At 40.2% G+C, this 20,836-nt stretch overlaps 1 protein-coding gene across 2 annotated transcripts; it reads left to right on the top strand.

Annotated features, from left to right (window-relative positions):
- The first annotated feature begins 18,834 nt into the window (after positions 1-18,834).
- ACTBL2 (actin beta like 2) lies at positions 18,835-20,148 on the top strand. 2 transcript variants are annotated; one of them, XM_037530246.1, is made up of 2 exons: positions 18,849-18,977; positions 19,104-19,979. In XM_037530246.1, exons 1-2 carry the CDS (start codon positions 18,849-18,851, stop codon positions 19,977-19,979), a joined length of 1,005 nt encoding a protein of 334 aa, XP_037386143.1. The 2 variants fall into 2 exon arrangements, with proteins under 2 accessions (XP_037386142.1, XP_037386143.1); XM_037530245.1 differs by having other exon boundaries at positions 18,835-20,148.
- Positions 20,149-20,836: the final 688 nt, after the last annotated feature.

The raw sequence follows: 20,836 nt of genomic DNA, 5'->3' as shown, positions 1-20,836 counted from the left end.
GAGGGTACAGGTGCAATATATTAGCGTCTAGGGAGTAAATGCCAGAGATACTGCTAAATATCCTGCAATGCACAGGAACCCCCCACCCCCACCCCAACCACACACACAGAGAATCGTCCAGGCCAAAAGGTCAAAAATGCCAATATTGAGAAACACTAGTCTAGCTTTATGAATGCTTCTGGAAATACCAAGCCATTCATTTTCCACACAAAAGAGAAAATCACTTGTTCTTGTTATCAAATAGTAGACTCACTAATAAGCAAGCACAGAAATAGCAGTAAATACAAAGGTACTAGGTAAATTTGAGTGAGAAGATTAAAGAGGTGGGACTTGCAGTTTCTCCTTTGATAGAAATTGGCTGAGCTTCAGAGCGCTTTACCAGTCAGCCACTAAAGAGTGTTGCTGCCATCTAGAGGGTGAAGAGAGGATCCTCCAAAACCCTCATCTATAGCTCCAATGGTGCAAGATCCCCACATTCCTAACACTGAAAAGAAAAATGCTTTGAGTTTCACAGCAAATGACTGTTTGCAACTTTTTAAAAAAATATATGTGTGTATGTTAACATATATATTAATTATTCAGCATTCTCAGTGACTTCAGTTAATTGTTTTCTCTATTTTGCGTGTGTGGTATGAAACAGAAAGTCCACGTTTATGATGAGGAAGACAGGTGTTCAGTGGCTGTTTTACTCTCAAAACTATATGGGTGTGGGGAAGAGTAAACAATGTCCCTAGTACATTCTGATAGGATAGGGTCTATATTTTTTAAAGATTTATTTTCTTTATTCAAGAGCCAGGGTACAGGCTAGATGCGCGGGAGGGTGAGAGGATTCACCAGAGACAGAGCGGGGAACAGAACAGGCAGACTGACGAAATACAGTGCTGAGGGGAGCAGCGGGCAAGACAGGAGAGGTCTGCTCGCCGTGTGGGTTGCTCCGAGGCCGGCGGGGATCGAACCGGTGCTGCAGAGGCTACGGATAGCTTCACAGCGCTGTGCTCAACCACCTGCGCCACTAGGGAGGTCCCTGATAGGGTCACCCTTTTCTTTGGACTGTAACAAGACAATGATAAGTTCTAAGTAAATTATAAATCAAATCAAAATCAACAGGCAACTATAAACCAGAGACACACTACAGGGGGAATTTCCTTTTTTTTAAGTACGAAATTCCTAAACTTAATCTGACACTACCTAAATGATAATTAAGAAGAACCAGAGTTTAGACGAAAGTCTTTCTCCAGCTAAACACACTGTAAATCCTACACACTCAAACACACACACACACACATACGAGTGGAAAAAGGGATCTTGCATCTCATCCCTGGACCTCAGTCTGGAGGAGGACAGTGTACCCAGAGAGTTAATTTCTCTTTCAACTCTCAAACTTTGTTATGGCTGGTTGGGTTGAATCTTGACTACTTTTCATGCACTAGAGGAATAAAAACTTCCAACTTCTTCAACATAAAGATTCCTAAACATCTTAAAATGAAGAAATTTATTATGATCTTCACAGCAGGGCTTTTGAAAGGTTCCGAACTCTATTTCTATGTTGCATGCAATGAGATTCAGTTAAAAAAAAAAGATTAGAGCATTTTATCCTGACTGACCTTCTGAGTCCTCTAGATCCCAGACCTGCTCATAATTAAGGGTAGTGGCATAAAATAAAATAGTTCTTCATTCTCACTGTTTTAATGGAGAAGTCCTCCCACATCCCCCCTCCAGCTCTGCTGGGGATCTACAAGTAATACAATCCAGAGCTTATTCTGTTTAAGGGGGAAAGTCTTGAGGGAAATCGCCATTAGAGAAAGAAAAGAGAAGTTAATTTTATAACTAAGATGTAATTCCATAACAGGCCAAAAGGAAAAATTATCTGATGATCTACATGACTTCTTTTATAGCCCACATTCATACATCATGATGTATGTACAAATGGATGGATGGATGATGGATGGATGGATGGATATAGATGAGCAATGCAAAATTTTCTCTGGAGTTCCAGTATTTCATGAATTTTCTATAGCCCAATTCTCCTAAGCAAAAAATCTTACACAATGTTATATGAGAAAGCCCTTTTTTATACAAATGCATTGTGCTACTCAGGATAGATACTGTTACTAACATTTATATGACATTAATGTATTGGGGCTCCCCAAGGGCACAGCGGATTGAGCGAGACTCTGTGAAGCTGTCCTCAGCCTCTGCAGCGCTGGTTCTATTCCCGGCTGGCCGGTGAGGGTCCCAAATGGCGCAGCAGACCTCTCCTGTCTCGCCCGATGCTCCCCTCAGCAGTGCCCTCCCTTTGTCTGCCTGTTCTGCTCCCCACTCTGTCTCTGGTGAATCCTCTCGCCCTCCCACTACTCTGGCCTGTACCCCAGCTCTTGTATAAATAAAAATAAATCTTAAAAAAAAAGCATTAATGTATTTGTGTTGTGGAAACAACCAAATTTACATATTAGTACATTGTAACATTTTCTCCATATCACATAAAACATGAAAAATAAATAGATATTTTTATTTATCTATCTCACAGAGTTATTTTGAAAGTTAAGTGAGAAAAGGCAAAGGCCCTAAAAGTTCTTAAAAGACCCTACGTATATATGTCACTGATATTGTCAAATTCAGTAAAACTGAATTGAAGCAACTCATATGTTATAGGGTCAATTTTCCTGAAGGTGATGGCATGTTTCTGTGAACATAGATGCTTATTCCTTCAATGATCACATATTCTGAACCACTTCCTCCCCAAAAAAGGAAACATGGTAATTAGACAGCATAATTTCAAATTGGAACATTCCCCATCCAATTTCAGGATTTGTGATCACTATATATAGTCCAACTCCTTAAATTACTTTATCTTTTGTCTTATCTATTTATTGTTTATGTTGTATAGGATATGGAGAAAATGTTACAGTGTACTAATATATAAAGAAAGCAAGATACAAAATTGTGTAGATGGGCTCCCCTGGTGGCACAGCGGTTGAGCGCTAGGCTGTGAGGCTGCCCGCAGCATCTGCAGCGTCGATTCGATCCCCAAGGGTCCCACATGGTGCAGCGACCTCTCCTGCCCGCGCCTGCTGCTCCCCTCAGTAGTGTATTTTGTTGGTCTGTCTGTTCTGTTCCCTGCTCTGGCGCTGGTGAATTCTTTCACCCTCCTATGCTTCTGACTGTACCCAGTGCTTGTATAAATCAATCAATCAATCAATCAATCAATCAATCTTAAAAAATCGTTTTGTCCTTGCTTTAAAAAGGTTGTATAGAAAGGTTCCAACTAAGTAGGAAAATATGTAAAAATAATACTAATGATTAATCTCTGAATTGTGAGATTAAGAAAGATTTTTCTGTTTTAAGGTTCAATACTATTTTTCCCCTTCCCTCATCCAGGGTTGAGCATTTTTTCATCCTTTGCTCTATATCAAAGTTACATGTTCATATTTTTAAAGTTATTTTGTCATAAAAGGCTAATAATAAGACTTTTCAACCTTTTCTACTACCAATTTCTTCTTAAAGATAACTAATATCAGTTCTTTCAGACATTTGTCTTTGGTTTTGTCTTATTTTTAAACAGTATATTCATACAAGTATCTCTTGATGTTTTAGATTTAGAGATTATCTGTAGCTTCCTATTATGAAAGAGGAAAATTTATTCTTTTTTTTAAAGATTTATTTACGCAAGAACTGGGATACAGGCCAGAGGTATGGGGGGGGGGTGAGAGGATTTACCAGAGACAGAGTGGGGAACAGGACAGGCAGACTGATTGAAATACACTGCTGAGGGGAGCAGCGGGCCAGTCAGGAGAGGTCTGCTGCACCAGGTGGATTTCTCCCTGGCTGGGGATCGAACTCCAGCTGTCGTGGCTGCGGATAGCTTCATAGGTTGCATCTTAACCCCTTGCGCCACCAGGGAGGCCCCAAAGAGGAAAATTTATTATTCTTTTTTTTATTATTTTATTTAAGTTTTATTTTTATATTCCTCATACAATTACAACCCCCTTATTTTGACCCCAATATCTCCTTTCCCCACCCCCCATCCCCCATAGAGTGTCTCTAATTCATAGTTGTTTGTTGATTTTGATATTTTCTTTCTTATAGTTATTCTTTTTCCTGGTCCCTTATTTAAGTTTTCTAGATTCCTGCTATGAGTGAGACCATCCGGTATTTTTCTTTTTCTTTCTAAATTTATTATTCTTGATGCCTCCACAATCCACAAAGAAATCCTCACAGATTTTCCTGTTCCCCATCCTCCAGTATAATAATATCATTAATTATTATTGAATCATTATTCAGTTTTTATAGTATTAGTACCATCTCAATATCATCTACATTTCCACTTATATACAATTTTTGAGTCAATGACAATCTTTTCTTTGTTCAATTAGTAGTCTATGTATCCATTTATCCTCAAAATCTCTATCGATGGAATAAATCTGTTCTTAGTGATTCAAACACATCAGTAACTCTGTGACCTTCATCCTTCTCTTTGTATCATCTTAATGGAGACTTTTTGCTTCTGAGTTTTCTCTGGATTGGTTTAAGTCTGTTTTATAACCTTTGTAAATGTATGTCCCTTCACCATCATCCTGGAAATTTCTTGGGCTTACCGCCTAAATTGAATTTCTTATTTTCCAAATGCCATGTTTTCCTCTTTATTGACATACCCTTTGGTATGCTTTGAGCACTTTTGTTAGTATTAGCTAAATGGAGATCAAACTGAGATGTCTGAAATTTATTTGATGAATGTGAAAACAACTTTTAGGGTTCCCTCATTAATTGTGAGACTCATTGAGTAAAAAACTCTAGTTGGCTATCGATTGCCCTCAGAATTCCCATTATGCTATAGGAAAGGCTGATGAGATTCTATTTTCTTTGACAGTGATCTATTATGGAATGTTTTTACATTTAATACTTTTAGGACATTTTCTCTATGCCAGAATTATAAAACCTCACAATGAAGTGGGCTGTGATATGTATTCTCCCATCTCTTTGTAAGTTTCTCAGTTCAATCTAGAACTTTGCATATTTTAGTTTTGAAAAGTTTTCTTAATCCGTTTCTTTTTCAAATAATTCCTTCTGTTTTCTTTTTCTTTCTATAATTTCTGTTAACGGGGTAGAAACCCACTAAATAAGCCTGATGGATCACTTGTTATTTTTTTAGTTCTTTTCTCCTATTTTTACTGCCTATCATTTTGCTATGCTTTTCCTGGATGATTTCCTCACTATATCTTCCAATTATGATATCAACATTTTTATTTGTGCAGTCTTGTTTTTACTTTCTAAAAGCTCTTTTTGGGCTCCCTGAATTTTTTTTTTTTTTTGACTCTACAGACAGAAAATAAGTTGGTGTTTGTTGTTAGTAGTATCGCTTTCTATTGAGGCACCATTAGTGCACAAAACTGTATATGATTTCAGTCTATTGGTTCACACCTCATGTATGTTAGGGCACCACACCTGCCACCAAAGCACCAGAGTCCTCTGTCATAGCCTACTGGGCTCCTTCCCCCCATTTGGTCCCTACCACCCACCCTCCCTTCTGGTGCCCTCAATTCTAGGGCAGATTTCTAGGGCCTGTTTTCATTTAGTTTTGTTTCTTCCTTTGTTTTGTTTCTTCATTTTGTCCCTGAATATTTTTTAATCATTTTGTCCTTGCTTTAAAAGTATAATATCATTTTTTTTCTCTCTAAGAATAATCCTTATAGTTTTACTTTCTCGAGCTTTCCTTTTTCACTTCTTGCCTTTTTTTCACTTTCCTTCATGTTCCTTTTGTTCCCGTTACCTCTTTGGATTCTATCTTTCATGTTAGGCTTTTATGAAGAGGATGGTATTCTAGACTATCTTTTGTACTTTAAGAATGAGGCACTAAAAAGTTGATTGTGTGCTGGAAGTACCAGACTTCACTTTAGGATGATTTTAGAACTCCCTAATTGATGTCGCTAGATCTTTCCTCTTGGGCTCATTCTACCCTCTGCTCTCTTGTTTGGCTGCTATTAGTCTAGCTGGAGACATGCTTTGGAAGCCAAGAGGGGATGAAGGCTAAAGTTCCCTCTATGCACCATGCAGACTTTTACTTATTCCCTCAAAGTATGATTCAATAATATAAATTGGCACATAGAAAAATTGTCAATACAATGCAGAAATCACATTATTTCATATGCAATATTTTGTTAAATGTTACCATCACCCCTCAATGATTTCTGTGATTTCTTTTTTTTTTTTGTTTTAAAGATTTATTTTTATACAAGAGCTGGGGTACAGGCCAGAGGTGCAGGAGTGTGAGAGGATTCACCAGAGACAGGGCAGGGAGCAAAACAGGCAAAAGGACCAAAATACACTGCTGAGGGGAGCAGCGGGCATGACAGAAGAGGTCTGCTGCGGCATGTAGGATTCTCGCCGGCCGGGATTGAACCCACACTGTAGAGGCTGCGGACAGCTCACAGCGCTGCGCTCAAACCCTTGTGCCACCAGGGAGGCCCAATTTCTGTGATTTCTTATTACAGGCCACAGCCAAAAAAGCTACCTACCTGCAGTCACCTAAAGTGAATTCTTTAAGTGTCAATTACTATTTTTGTTAATGCTTTGAATGTGCTTTGAGTTCTTTAACCCAATCCTTTTTTCCCCCATGTGGTCTTGGTATTTTTAGTGTAAAAGTTTAAGAACTCTGTTTTTTAGGAATCCTAACCATATTGTATCTTATGGTAGATTATTTGCATAACTGGCCACAATTATTCCTCTCTCTAAATCAAAACATCTTTTCAGCAAATGCGACTTGCACCTCTGTCCATCAAGAGATGGAATCTATATCCCCTCCCCTTGAGGCCAAGCTGGGCTTGTAACTTCACTTTGCCAGTGGAATGCATGGAACAGACATTGAGTCATTTCCAAGATGAAGTCTCAATAGCCTTACTTTGACTCTTTCTCCAGGATCCCTGCCAGGCCAAGGTGAAAGGGTGGAATTAGCCTGCTGAAGGATGAAAGACCATTTGGACCAAAAATGAGTCCATCCAGCATTTCCTCATCTCCAGAGATATTAGGCAGGGCTAGGGAGGGTCGCCTTTCTATGTCTGCTTTTGATACATATCTTCAGCCAATTTTCCTATCTCTGACTATAATGCACAGTGGATTCATGTGGACTTCATGTGGACTCAGATTACTTTCTAAGCTCTGCAATTACATTACTCCTCTGAGCCTTGCCTACTCCCAGCTGAGGTTTCTGTTTCAAGTCAGCTCAGTAACCACTTACTGAGTTACCTCTCTTTTCCTGCTTTCAATGTGATGTCCTCTCTCACTCTTCATACTTATGTTTAGTGCCTTATTTCCTTACTGCAAAATTAAGTAGAGCTTGAAGAGAAAGCACAGATAAAGTGTATGTTTAATCTGCTGAAATTAATAAGAATTCCCTCCCTTTCTTTTGCAGACAACAAAATGGAAGTCTAGAGCAGCTAGACCTGGGTACCCAAAGCTACCCAGGTAGTTAGTAAAAACCTGGTTCTGTTCAGAGCCCTGGGACAAGTACAAGTCTCCTTTCTCTCTTCCATGTTTCCTCCATGCTTGTTAGGAAATCCATGCAGTGGGATTAAATGTTACTCCTACTTAATATTATGGCAGATTTCTCCCATACAAGATTCTCCAATGCCACTGTCTGTTCTAGACTTGACAAATAATGTGATAAGCCAAATCAGTAAGCATCTCAAAGTATGCAATAAAATTAACTATACTTCAGATTGAACAAATATATGAGCTCTCCTCATGTGTCAAATGTTATTCACATAGAATTGTGAATTTTTTAATTCTCACAAATTATATGTAAACACTCAGACACAAATTAGAAACTATTCAGTGTTTGAAACTCTTACTACATTATTAACAAACAAAATCATAAGGTATATTAAGTGGATGAGTAAATAACTCTTGTGCCAAAAAGAATGAATCAGCTAGAACATGGCATTTTGGAACAACACTGTAAGTGTTTTTTTTTTTTTTAATTATTACTAAAGTAACATTACATCATAACAGTACATAAGTTTCAGGTATGCACCATTAAGAATCAACAATACTGACAATGCTTCTGATGTCTTATGGATCAAATCAAATCCCAGCTACAGGTTTACTAGCTTCAGCCAATAATCATCACTGATAATGGAGAAAAACATGGTTCAGATGCTTGGGTTTTTTTTTCCCCCCCTTTAAAAAAAAAAGATTTATTTGTTTATTTATGCATAGAAGAACTGGGGTGTAGGCCAGAACCACAGTGGGTGAGAGACTTCACCAGAGCCAGAGTGGAGAGCAGAATGGATGGATCTATTGAAATATACTGCTGAGGGGAGAAGGGGGTGAGGCAGGAGAGGTCTGCTGTGCCATATGTGGGTTAGCTTAGCCCCCGGCTGGGGATTGAACTCAGGCCGTAGCAGTCATAGCCTGATAGTGTTGAGACTTAACCCCTATGAAGTCTTGTGAACTGCTTTAATCCTCCCCTATTCTCTTGAAGAGGCTCTGTTCATCTCTGTCACATGACTCCCCTGGGCATACGACCAACATGGGGCCAGAGGAACCAACAACGTCCCAGATCTCCAGACCCTAGCAGTAAGAACACAATCTGTCTAGATCAGTAAAAGACCTCTCCTATCTAGCTTTTTCATACCACTTGCGCTCTGTCTAAATTAAGGGTCTTTCAGCAATTGTCCACCTCCCAGCAGTCACCCCTTACTTTCCTTGGTACTAAACATAAACTCCTGACCCATGAATAGGATGTGCTTAGTTCTCAGCAGGACCCTTGCTTGGAATTTTCTGCTATTTGCTCTTCACCCTTCCTCACAGTAAGAAGGCTTAGTTACCCAGAGCAGAGCAGTCATCCTGGAGTGTTATGGGAAATGGAACAATTGCTGCTAATCTTTATTGAGATCTTTTTCCTCCCATGAGCTCTGCTAATCACTTACCGGCATCATCACATGCCAGTCCCAGGACAGTTTTTAGAGAGATGGAAAATGAGGCTTTGGAAGTTCTAAAATGCTCCAGTTTCCAGGCTATAAGTGTGAGGACAAACCTAGTTCTGCCAGGTTCCAATCTATAGTCTTAACTGTTATTATTTGATACCTATTGTAGCAGCAGAGGAAAGTGAAGAAGCTTCCATTTTATACGGTGGCAGATTCAGAAGCAAGGATTTTAGTATACATGATGTAAGTATTGTCGATAGTGGTCCTCTGAAGGGTTTGTAATTGGAAGGGTTATTCAGCAAAGTACTCTGGAAATTAAGTAACTAAGAAGTGACCAAACCTTAACTAAAAGTAAACAAAGGCAAAAATGAGAGAATGAAAATTATCTCAAAGAAAATTCAATAAAATTTGAGCTCAAACTATATTATGTTTTACAGAGAGAATAAAATTATTGAGTCAAAAATGACACCCAAACTAGAAAAGTGATTGATTTAAAAAATGCTGAGACCGCTAATAAAAACAGAGCAGATTGGAGAAGTTGATAGATTTGACAATGGACATGTTAGATTAGAACTTAAATACACAACATGTTGGAATGTTAACATAGCCTGATCAATCAAGTATTTTTTTCAAAGTAAACATTGGAAATATTGGTCAATAGTCAATGATTAAGTAAAGTTGCAAGAACCTGATGCAGGCACTGTTAGAAATAAAATGTGAACATGATCTAGACAGTATACTGAGAGAGACAACTTTGTCATAATACAAAACAGAAAGGGATTAAGAACTAAAATAGGGCCTCCCCGGTGGCGCAGCGGTTGAGTGCTGGGTTGGGAAGCTGCCCGCAGACTCTGCAGCGCCGGTTCAATTCCCGGCTGCTCCCCGGTCACCAGAGGAGGGTCCCACATGGCGCGCAGACCTCTCCTGCCGCCCGCTGCTCCCCTCAGCAGTGTGCTTCGGTCCTTCTGCCTGCTCTGCTCCCCTCTCTGGCTCTGGTGAATTCTCTCACCCTCCCGCGTTTCTGACTGTACCCAGTGCTTGTATATATAAACAAATAAATCTTTTAGGAAAAAAAAACGAAGGAACTAAAGTAGATAAAACCAAAGTGCTATGAGACTTCAGAGATGAAAGAGCTTAACGCCTCCTGGGGAAGCTGGAGAAGGTTTTATGGGAAAACGAGTGAATATCTGAGCTGAATGGAATGTCTAAGGACAGAGAAGGTGGGAAGAACATTCCATGTGAAGTACACTTTGTCAGCAGGTCCAGGGAACAGGAACAGCAATTAGTTCGGGAGACTAGAGCATAAGAGTAGATGGGGGAGGAAAGAATGGTAAATTCCAGGCTGGGGAAGTAGGTCGGAGCCAGATAATAGAGGGCCTTAAAGTCTGTACAAGCAGCTTGGACTTTGTTCTATAGCGAATGGAAATCATCAAAAGCTTTAGAGCAAGGAATGACAGGTCCACATGTGAGTCATATGCTAATCTTTTATTTCCATAAATGAATGCTTGATTTGCATAAAATAAATGAAATTCTGCTTTATATCTCTCCCTAGTCACTCTACTTTCTTTAGCAAATCTTACCCTTGGGTTAATATTCCTAAATTCTTTTACATGTTTTATATTACAGACAATACTTGTAATTAACCTTTTAGCTAACCTGAAATCCTTCTTTCTTCTTTCCTTTGTGGCTAAAACTGAAAATATCACCCATTTTAACCAGGGGTATCAACAAAAGAATCCTTCCTCTATTATTTTAACACTGAAGTTTATTTCTACTAGATTTTCCACTAGTGTGACCCAGTTTCCATTTGTAACTCGATGTAACAAAAGGAGGACTTGCTCTCAATGCTTCAAGCAATGCTCTTTTGGCTAAACCCTATAGCATCTTAGGGTATCTTTTTCAAAGAACTCATAGCTTCAGAAAAAAAGGATCTGAAGTAAAATGCATTATTTCCACCATAAAAACAGCCTTCCTGCTTTAAAGAATAAAAAGCCACAGAATGTGATAGTATCATTTAAAAACCCAGTCCAGTCTCTTTAAACCCACCCGGTGAGAAGCAGGAGAAAATTGTAAGCACCAGACCTCTGAATTTTCTCTTCAGTGATGTCAGAAACAGTCCACCAGAAAGCAGTTACAATTCATTAAAATTCTCAGCAATGTCTTCTAATTGTTAAGTTAAAAACCTTCCTTCTATAATGTAAACCTACTCCAAGTAGCCCATCCTCAATAAATCGGTAAAGAACCTGACCTCCCCTTCAGTCCCACTATCTTTCAAATTATATTCCTTTTTAAATTCCTGAAGACTGTTATACTTGGGTATTTGTCTTGTAATTAAAGACAGTCACATAATATTTTTCTTCTCTTGGGCCTCCCCGGTGGCACAGTGGTTGAGCGCTGGGTTGCGAAGCTGCCCGCAGCCTCTGCAGCGCCGGTTCGATCCCCGGCCACCGGGCGAGGGTCCCACATGGCGCGCAGACCTCTCCTGCCTCCCGCTGCTCCACTCAGCAGTGTATTTCGTCAGTCTGCCTGTTCTGTTCCCCGCTCTGGCTCTGGTGAATTCTCTCACCCTCCTGTGCTTCTGACTGTACCTGGTGTTTGTATAAATAAATAAATAAATAAATAATAAAATACATATTTTTCTTCTCTTGTAGTGACCAAATCATACCCCAAACAAGAAAGGACCATAGAAAACTGGCTCCCACTTGTCCTTTTTCCCACTCCACCTTACCCCCAAATATCATGCCCTTCTTAGTCTCTCAGAATATATTAACTGATATGCCTGCAAGGAGCATGAGCAGAGCAGCCAGGAAGCAGTGCTATAGAGGACTAGGGACCGGGTGTGGGGGGCTGGGGGGAGAACTCACATCCCCTCTATTCAGCTGTTGTTTGGAAATGAGGTCCAATACTGTTTTGTCTTCCTATATCTTCAAGAGAAGTGGGAATTCAGGAATATACTTATTTTATAAACATTCAAAACTATAAATTAAAAATGTTCATAGAACACTATGTGGACCAAAGAAACCGCTGCGCTAGGCCAAGTTCTATCCCCAATAAGCAGGCCAGAATCTAGTGCCATCTTTTCTTTATCTTTTTCAGGGTTGTTATTCCTGGACTTGGTGACATCACAATCAAAGGAAGAGAAACCATCAACAGGCAAGTGTTCAGTTCTGATAGTCTACTGCCCTTCCTTTCAGCTGCCTTTCATTCCTTACCTTCTCTGTAAATTCTGTTTTCTTCCTCTCCTGAACCTCACCCCAAAGGTTCTCCCTGAACATCCATTCTTTTTTATTTGGGTAACACACTACCTGGCCATCAGCAAAAGGAACACTAAGAAAAACTTCAAGCGGTTTTACTAGTTCCACATACCCGAAATAATCTCCTAGCTGTGTCCCCTGGGATCCCCAGAAAAACTACTTGTTAGCTTAAAAAAAAAAAGAAAGAAAGAAAGAAAAATCTACATTGAGTCATAGCTTATCAATCAAAAAGTTTCCCTCTGGAAGTGAAAATATGCAGCTTCTAAAACCAAATTAACCTTATCACCTGTGTCATCCACCCTTGTGTGTACCTCCCCCAGGCAGCACGTCTCCATGGCAGCAAGCATGCATTCAGAGACGACAGGCTGGTTGTGTTCTAGCATGTTGACCAGCCACAATTCTGTTGACCAGACCAAGTTTTATATATGATCTTAGAGAAAACATGCATGAAATCAGGTGTGGTATATGAGCAGTTACAAACTCAGATTCCCCAGAATGAAGAATAAACACCAACCCCAACTGAGTGGCTGAAAGGCATTTTTCATGTTTTGGTTTATGTATCCTTATGAAAGACTGGATTGATTAATTCACCTTAAGGACCTGTGCTCTCCAGCCCCAACCTGTATCAGATCACACCTGCTTTCATAGTCATTTCCTCTCTGTCTGTAAGATCTTCCCTTCAAGTCCCTACAGGCCCTGGGTCCCTCACACTCAGAGAACTGTCTCATCTCCCAAGTAAATTTCCCCTGACTCCCATTCTTTAAGGTGGTGTGCTCAAAGGGGCCTTTATTTTCACCTAACATTGCATTATCTCAAGTTTTGCATGTTCACCTCGGTAATCATAGTTCCTGTCCATCTTGGTTGGTTTCTACTCTTGACCTGCTTTAGTAAAGAATCAATTTTATTCAATCACTCCACCTGTGTGAACTCATCACACTTCCTAAGTGGAGGAATATGCTCCACTTTCTACTATTCACCCTTGACACATCATGATCAAAAACAATGCCAACAGGAATCTGAAAACTGAAGGTGGGGGATTCCAAGTCCCACAGGCTGCAGTCCAAAGGATGCATTTGCCTTCTTGGTTTCATTTTTGCTTCATAATGGTTTATTACCTACCCTATTATTGCCTCTTGAAAGAAAATGGAATACTACTTTCCTATTTCAGATAAGATATTTGCCACTTTCATTGCAAATGTCTTTCTTTCTTCGTCCAGCCACTAACTCACCATTTCACTATCCATTTAGAGAGTAACATGTTCTAACAGTACTATCAATAACATGGAAGAACCCACAGAAGTTCTTTAGAGTTTTAATTGGTTTTCTTCTCTTCATTTCAATATTCAGCCTGGTCTCTACTCTAAGACAGTGTTTGGCCAATTTAGGATATTTCTTAACAGGGGATACAGAGACTTCACCAGCACAGAGCCTGCCTCTCTCATAGATGCCAGCCAGATGCACTGCATCCTTTCTTTTAGCTGTCATCAGGCAGAACCTGAGCTCTGGAGTTAATCCACTTGTATTTGGGTCCTGATGTTGCCACTGCAATTCTGCGTAGCCTGGGTCAGTTTACCTGTTAAATTTCAGTTCAATCATTCTAAGATGGGTATGAAAATAACTGCCTCATAAGGATTGTTATGAGAATTAAATTGTGTGTGTGTGTGAATGAAACATTTAACACAGAGAATGGCAAAAATAAGTGTTTGCTAATCATAATTTTTGTTATTTTCTCTACCCTTTAAGATCAGAACACCTCTTGGAGTGTGTCTCTCTGTACTGGATGATATATATTCCCATCAGCAGAGTAGTGGCTAGCTGCTGTGTATATTGCTGCTTCTGGTTTCACAATTCTCTGTTATTTTCTCCTCTTTCCATCAAGTCAAGACACGTTCATAGGTTCATCTACAACACACAGGATTCTATTTCTCCTCTTAACAACTTTGTGTACAAGTCAATTGCACTAGCCAAAAGCTGCTCTGACGCCTACTTTAGAAGTTAAGAGTTAGGAAGGATAGCCATATAGTCTATTTCCAGCCCTTTAACCACCAGTGGGGAGCCTCACTGCCCTCGCTCACAGAAAGGAGGCCAGCATAGTTTGGGGCCTGAGAGATGTGGTGAGCTTCACACTGAAACAATTCTTGGATTCACTGGATTTGGATTTCTTGGATTCACTGGGTTTGTTGAATTTTTTAAAGTTCTATACTTTATTTTATATTTTATTGGTTTTTATAAAGTTCCTCACATTAAAACAAATAAACAGAAAAATCATTATAAACTATTATTAACAGTTATTATTGGTGGATATCATTTGTAAGAAATTATTAAAGCTATATGTTAGAGATTTCTCCAGGGTGAAAGATTATAGTTCCTAAGATATGATTAAACCATTTCATCTATATGAAATATAAACATTAGCTAGTAGTTAAGCATAAATGAGTTTTTAAATTTTTAAACAGTGGCCAGCTCTATCTACACGTATCTATCTATAAATAAATCAGAGTATATAATGAAAAATCTCATGACCCATCCATCCACATACTGTTTATACATGTATCAAATCTCCACTAAAAGAGAAATTGAAGGAGCTTCTCAGAGCAATCTCACAAGGGGAGAGATAGACAGATGTGCAAAATATGCTAAGGATAAAAGGAAAACGTATGGGGCACAAGGAAAGACACAAGTAAAAGCCCAAAGAATACAAACTCATTGTAGTAAAGTGGATTCCCAGGGTGATAGTGGAAAGGGGTCTCATTAAAGCTCTCTGTCTCTGCAGTTTGGCTAAGATGAGATTCTGGGGATGGGATATAGTCACTGAGACATGACCTCTATGAGCACACAGGTCAGGAACCCCTAGACATAGCTTGTATGCCTAAGGGGAAAGTCATATTCAGTTCCAGATTTTCCTTCCCTTTCTCATGTCATACAAGCTCCAAACTCCTGTTTCAAACCTCTGCTAATTCTCGTGTAGAAGTCTAATTCCAAACACATGTTTGATTCTCAGATTATATCCAAGTTAGTGGTGCCCCCACCTGAAATATTTCCTCTTCTGGCGGCCAGCATGTCCTGTCCATCCTTAGAGACTGAGCCCAGGGATCCTCTTCCCTGCCCTCTCTCCCACCCTTTCCCTGATTCCAGGGTCAAAGGCTTCTCCTGCCACCTTCACATCACCCTGTGTTCCTCTCTGATATGTCTAGCACATTGCACTCCTGTCATCTCTGTATCTGGGAGTGGTGTTCAAAATATGGAACAACTGATCAGCACAGGCAGTGCCCTATCAGCGCCGCTGCAGGGAGTACAGGCTCTGCAGTCAGTGCAGAGACCATGTAGCAGCCTGGTAGGAGGTAACTTTCCACCACAAGGCAGCAACCCTTTTAAAAACAGGGGCTGTGATTTATTCATCGATGTATCATGCATACACAGAGGATGTTTAATAAAGATGGATTTAATAAATAAATCTAAGGTTGCCTGAAAAAGGCAAAATGATAAGGAGCTTGCGATGAACAGTAGAGCACTGTTCAAGTTACCTCCTAACATATATGTCCATACTGATGCCTAGCTCTGATTTTGTATACCTGCATGATTGGCAACCTACACAAAATGCAAAAGAAAATTTATATTCTGGGTTTCCAGAAAAATAAAGGTCCCCACAGGTTTAATTCCCGTCAGTTATAAAAACCTGTTACCTTCAGGATGGGCCCCCTAGAGCCCAATATTTGTAAACCTACCTTCCTACAATACTCACACTTAGCACTTTTTGAAAAATGTAAGCAGTCCCACAGTTGATATTTTTAAAAGGTTGTTGAATGATGATAGGTCATTGCATTATTGTAGGTTAATTAAAAGAGCTGAAAATGATTGATGAAAATTTCTCTTGGGGCATCAAAATTAAAAGAGACTATAAGGTCTTCTGCAAAATTACACATAGCCTCCATCTCCAGACATCAGTGATGCTGTGCAGACTCAGAACCAAACAGCTTTCTGTGGAAAGGCCATTCTAAGGAGAACATGCTAGGAAATCTAGACTCTAAATGTTGCACTTGGCTCCATAAGGGTTCCTCCACGGACATGTCCAATGGCATACAGCTGTTTTACGTCCCAGACTAGAGCGTTCACAATTGAGTGCTAAATATGCTGTGTTAACTTTTCCATTTGTAGGCTGTTCATGTAGTTTCTCATGGGTCTAAAAGGAGGGGGCAGAGGGAGAAAAGGAGAGAGATCAATTCCCAGATGTGCCATCCATCCTATAATAGTAAAATATTCTTTTAATCAAAACTTGGTTTTGTGCTACATGAAAAGGAAACACAAAACCATTCAAGGTGCAGGCTTGAGGATAGGTTAGTTCATTCTATTGGAGGAATTGATTTTGCAGTTATAGAAAAAATTAAGGGAAAGGATACTCTTAGTGGGGAAAGAAATAATCTCTGGATTTTTGTAGTAAAACACATACCTGACCATGACTGATTGTCAGCAGGAAGGTTTATAGGGGAAAGCATGTGATAAACACAGAGACAAATAATTCTTTCTCAAGCTGTGGACAAGAAGAAGGCTGGACACTCACAGCTTGATTTTATCATGACTCTCCAGAAGACTCATGAACATGAGCAGAAGTTAGTTCTCCTGGCCTTGAACAGGCCTGAACTACTTCTGTTCAGGTCTGTGAGACTGCAGCTACCTTTTGAAAATGATCCTTAATTAATAAATTAATTGACCATAATGAAGGCAATTTTGGAAAGCTCAGATGTGGGTATGGAAATTTGCTTTGCTTTGGAGGAGCTAACAGAGATTATATCCTATATACCTAGCACATATGGGAGCAAAGAATGACCTTTCTTTATGTTTGTTTCTCTACAACATATTACTAACATCTTCCATTTTATCACGCCACATATTTTACCAGGTTGTCCATTTTTCTATGTTAAAAATAAAACCCAGGCCCCCCCTGGTGGTGCAGGGGTTAAAGACAGCACTGTCAAATTATCGCAAGCCATTATAGCACAAGTTTGATTCCTGGAAGGCCAGGGTGAGCCCACATGGCTTAGCAGCCCTCTCCTATCTTGCCCGCTGCTCCCCTCAGCAGTGTATTTCGGTCAATCTGCCTGCTCTGTTCCCTACTCTGTCTCTGGTGAATCCTCTCACCACCCTGTACCTCTGGCTTAGACCCCAGTTCTTGTATGCATAAATAAATAAATCTTTAAAATAAAATAAAATAAAATAAAATCTAAGCAAACTATTTCCATGAAATTATTGGGGTTTTAAGGTTTAAGGTTTTCCTTTTCAAAGAAAGCTAATACTTTAACAACTACAAAGACATTTAATGCTATAATATAGTACATGAATTTTGAAGGAGAAAAAATTTTAAAGATAGGCTCAAAAAGATCATTTTAAAATGTATCTTATTACTTAAGTTTATTTGTTCTTGCATAAATCAAGATTCATTACATAATGTTTGCATAATCTGCTTTTTGACTGATCAGTCATGCATGATAGTCACTGAACCTCTGTGTGTCAACATGGACCCAACAAACCTAGGTCTAGGCATAGTAAGTGCATAATAAAATTTGGGTATTAGAAATTTACAGGAAAGAAAGAAAGTCTGTAGTGGTTTACTTTATTGATCTCTTTATTGCTTTTACTTGCCCCCTAAGGTACTAGAAGTCTATTAAATATCCCTAAATTTTTGACCTGGCACAAATGCATTATAATTACAGTTGTCAGGCTATCATTGTCCATTCATTCTTTTCTTTTTTTTTTTTAAAGATTTATTTATTTATTTATTTATACAAGCACTGGGTACAGTCAGAAGCGCGGAGAGTGAGAGAATTCACCAGAGCCAGAGCAGGGAGCAGAGCAGGCAGAAGGACCAAAGTACACTGCTGAGGGGAGCAGCGGGCGGCAGGAGAGGTCTGCGCCCCATGTGGGACCCTCCTCTGGTGGCCGGGGAGCAGCCGGGGATCGAATCGGCGCTGCAGAGGCCACGGGCAGCTTCACAACCCCAGCGCTCAACTGTTGCGCCACAGGGGAGGCCCCCATTCATTATTTTCATTCATTAGAATAGTTTCTGTCATGAATATGTTTTATGGAACTAGAAATCTAATGGGAAAAAAAATCTTGAAAAAGTGAAGTCTGCAGAGTCAGACTCCTCATAAGAAAACTTAAGAATGAGAAGTTAATAGTAGGCTGGAGAAAATGGACCCACAGGGTAACTGAGGAGGGAGTGGCCCTTCCAGCAGGGACAGTGCTCCCCATCCCTAGTGCCAGCTTTCTTTCATCTTGCTTTTATAGCCCCCATTGCATCACTGGAGTTATCTAGACACAGCACCAAAACAGGCTGACAGCCATGTGTGGGTTGCCTAATTACAGTAACTTGAGATTTGGCCACTTGAGAGCCTAGTTTTCTCTTGATGAAGGAAGGCCTACTAATGATTTGTATAACCATCATTATCATTATTAATACCTCAAAGGCAACCCCACCCAGAAATGCTGGAGCTGGTGGGACAGGACATGGGTGGGGTCATTATTTACCTTTAAATGCCAGTCATCACAGCACACACTCTGCTCTGTGAAGGCAGTTCTGCAGTGTTTTCAACCTGTTCATCTTCTCTCTTGCACACCATAGTCTGGTATCTATAGATCTAACATCTGTTCATCCATCTGGAAGACTCTGGTAAGCACCATGACGGATGATGAGCTGTCTGCCTTGGTGGTAGATAATGGGTCAGGGATGTGCAAGGCAGGCTTTGGGGGTGATGATGCCCCCCGTGCCGTGTTCCCCTCCATGGTAGGGCGTCCCCGGCACCAGGGAGTCATGGTAGGCATGGGCCAGAAGGATTGCTATGTGGGTGATGAGGCCCAGAGCAAGAGGGGCATCCTGACCCTGAAGTATCCCATTGAGCATGGAGTGGTCACCAACTGGGACGATATGGAAAAGATCTGGCACCACACTTTTTACAATGAGTTGCGAGTGGCACCAGATGAGCATCCCATCCTCCTCACAGAGGCACCCCTGAACCCCAAGATCAACCGGGAAAAGATGACTCAGATCATGTTTGAGGCCTTCAACACACCTGCCATGTATGTGGCTATCCAGGCTGTGCTGTCCCTCTACGCCTCAGGCCGAACCACAGGCATTGTGATGGATTCTGGGGATGGGGTCACTCACACTGTGCCCATCTATGAAGGTTATGCCCTGCCACATGCCATTCTACGGCTGGATCTGGCTGGCAGAGACCTCACGGATTACCTCATGAAGATCCTGACGGAAAGAGGCTACAACTTCACCACGACAGCTGAACGGGAGATAGTTAGAGACGTCAAAGAGAAGCTGTGCTACGTCGCCCTGGACTTTGAACAAGAGATGGTCAACGCTGCAGCCTCCTCCGTGCTGGAACGAAGCTATGAGCTTCCCGATGGGCAGGTAATCACAATCGGGAATGAACGCTTCCGCTGCCCTGAGGCCATCTTCCAGCCTTCCTTTCTGGGCATTGAGTCCAGTGGGATCCATGAGACAACTTTCAACTCCATCATGAAATGTGATGTGGATATTCGCAAGGATCTCTATGCCAACACCGTGCTGTCTGGAGGCAGCACTATGTATCCTGGCATCGCCGACCGGATGCAGAAAGAAATCGTCATCCTGGCACCCAGCACCATGAAAATCAAGATCATAGCTCCCCCAGAGCGGAAGTATTCGGTTTGGATCGGGGGCTCCATTCTGGCCAGCCTGTCCACATTCCAGCAAATGTGGATCAGTAAGCAAGAATATGATGAGGCAGGTCCTCCCATCGTCCACAGAAAATGTTTCTGAATGTGCTGAAGGATTTACATTTTTCCTTTATCTAGGTCATAGTGATGGTACTGCTTTCCTCCACTTTCCACTGAGTCAAGGTAAATAGACTGTTGCTAGTGTGTAAACCAGCAATGTCATCACTATCCAAAAATTATTGCCACCTGCCCTTCTAGCCACATCTTGACTTCTATCAAGTTAAGAGGAATTCTAATACCATATTCTGTCTTCTTCACCTCTATCAGGCTCAAGGAAATGTAGACCTGCTTAAATGAAAATAAGTGACAATGAGACACATCCTCAGAATGGATGACTAGAATTTCTAGGCTTTAAAAACTATTTCACAATAGCAGATTGTGTGACCCTGTAAAAAAAGTGCATGTTTTTAGTAAACAGGTCATATTAGTTTGTATTTTTGTTTTGTTTTACTTCTTTGTATTGAAATAATGAATTATATGGGTTAATAATATCCATATACACATAAGCACCAGGAAAATATTATATCTTAAAATAAATTAATAAATTTGGCTATCTGAACAGTTAATAGGAACTTAACTCCCCAGAACTTATCATTTTCAAAGTTCCATATTTTGTTTGCTTTATGAAATAAGCATATTGAAACAGCCAGCATTCCTTTAATGGTGTTTATAAGTCAACTAAATTTCGAGCACAGAGTGGAGTTCTGCTGGTCAAATACATATTTCAATATCTTACTTATTGAACTTTATTTACTGATAAAATAGAATAACTACAGATAATGCCAAACTTTTAAAATTGAGATTGTAATGTAAATTAATGTCATTATGCTACAGTTTAACAAGGATAATTTTATTTCTATTTCTTAGCATAACATGTCTTGAATAATCTCAGTAGGCTAT

This window comes from Talpa occidentalis, unplaced genomic scaffold (genome assembly GCF_014898055.3).
Source record: "Talpa occidentalis isolate TD23 unplaced genomic scaffold, MPIMG_talOcc4v2.1 talOcc4.6, whole genome shotgun sequence".
NCBI classification, from domain to species: domain Eukaryota; kingdom Metazoa; phylum Chordata; class Mammalia; order Eulipotyphla; family Talpidae; genus Talpa; species Talpa occidentalis.
Note: the sequence above shows the minus strand (reverse complement) of the source record. Positions and strands in the feature narration are given on the sequence as shown.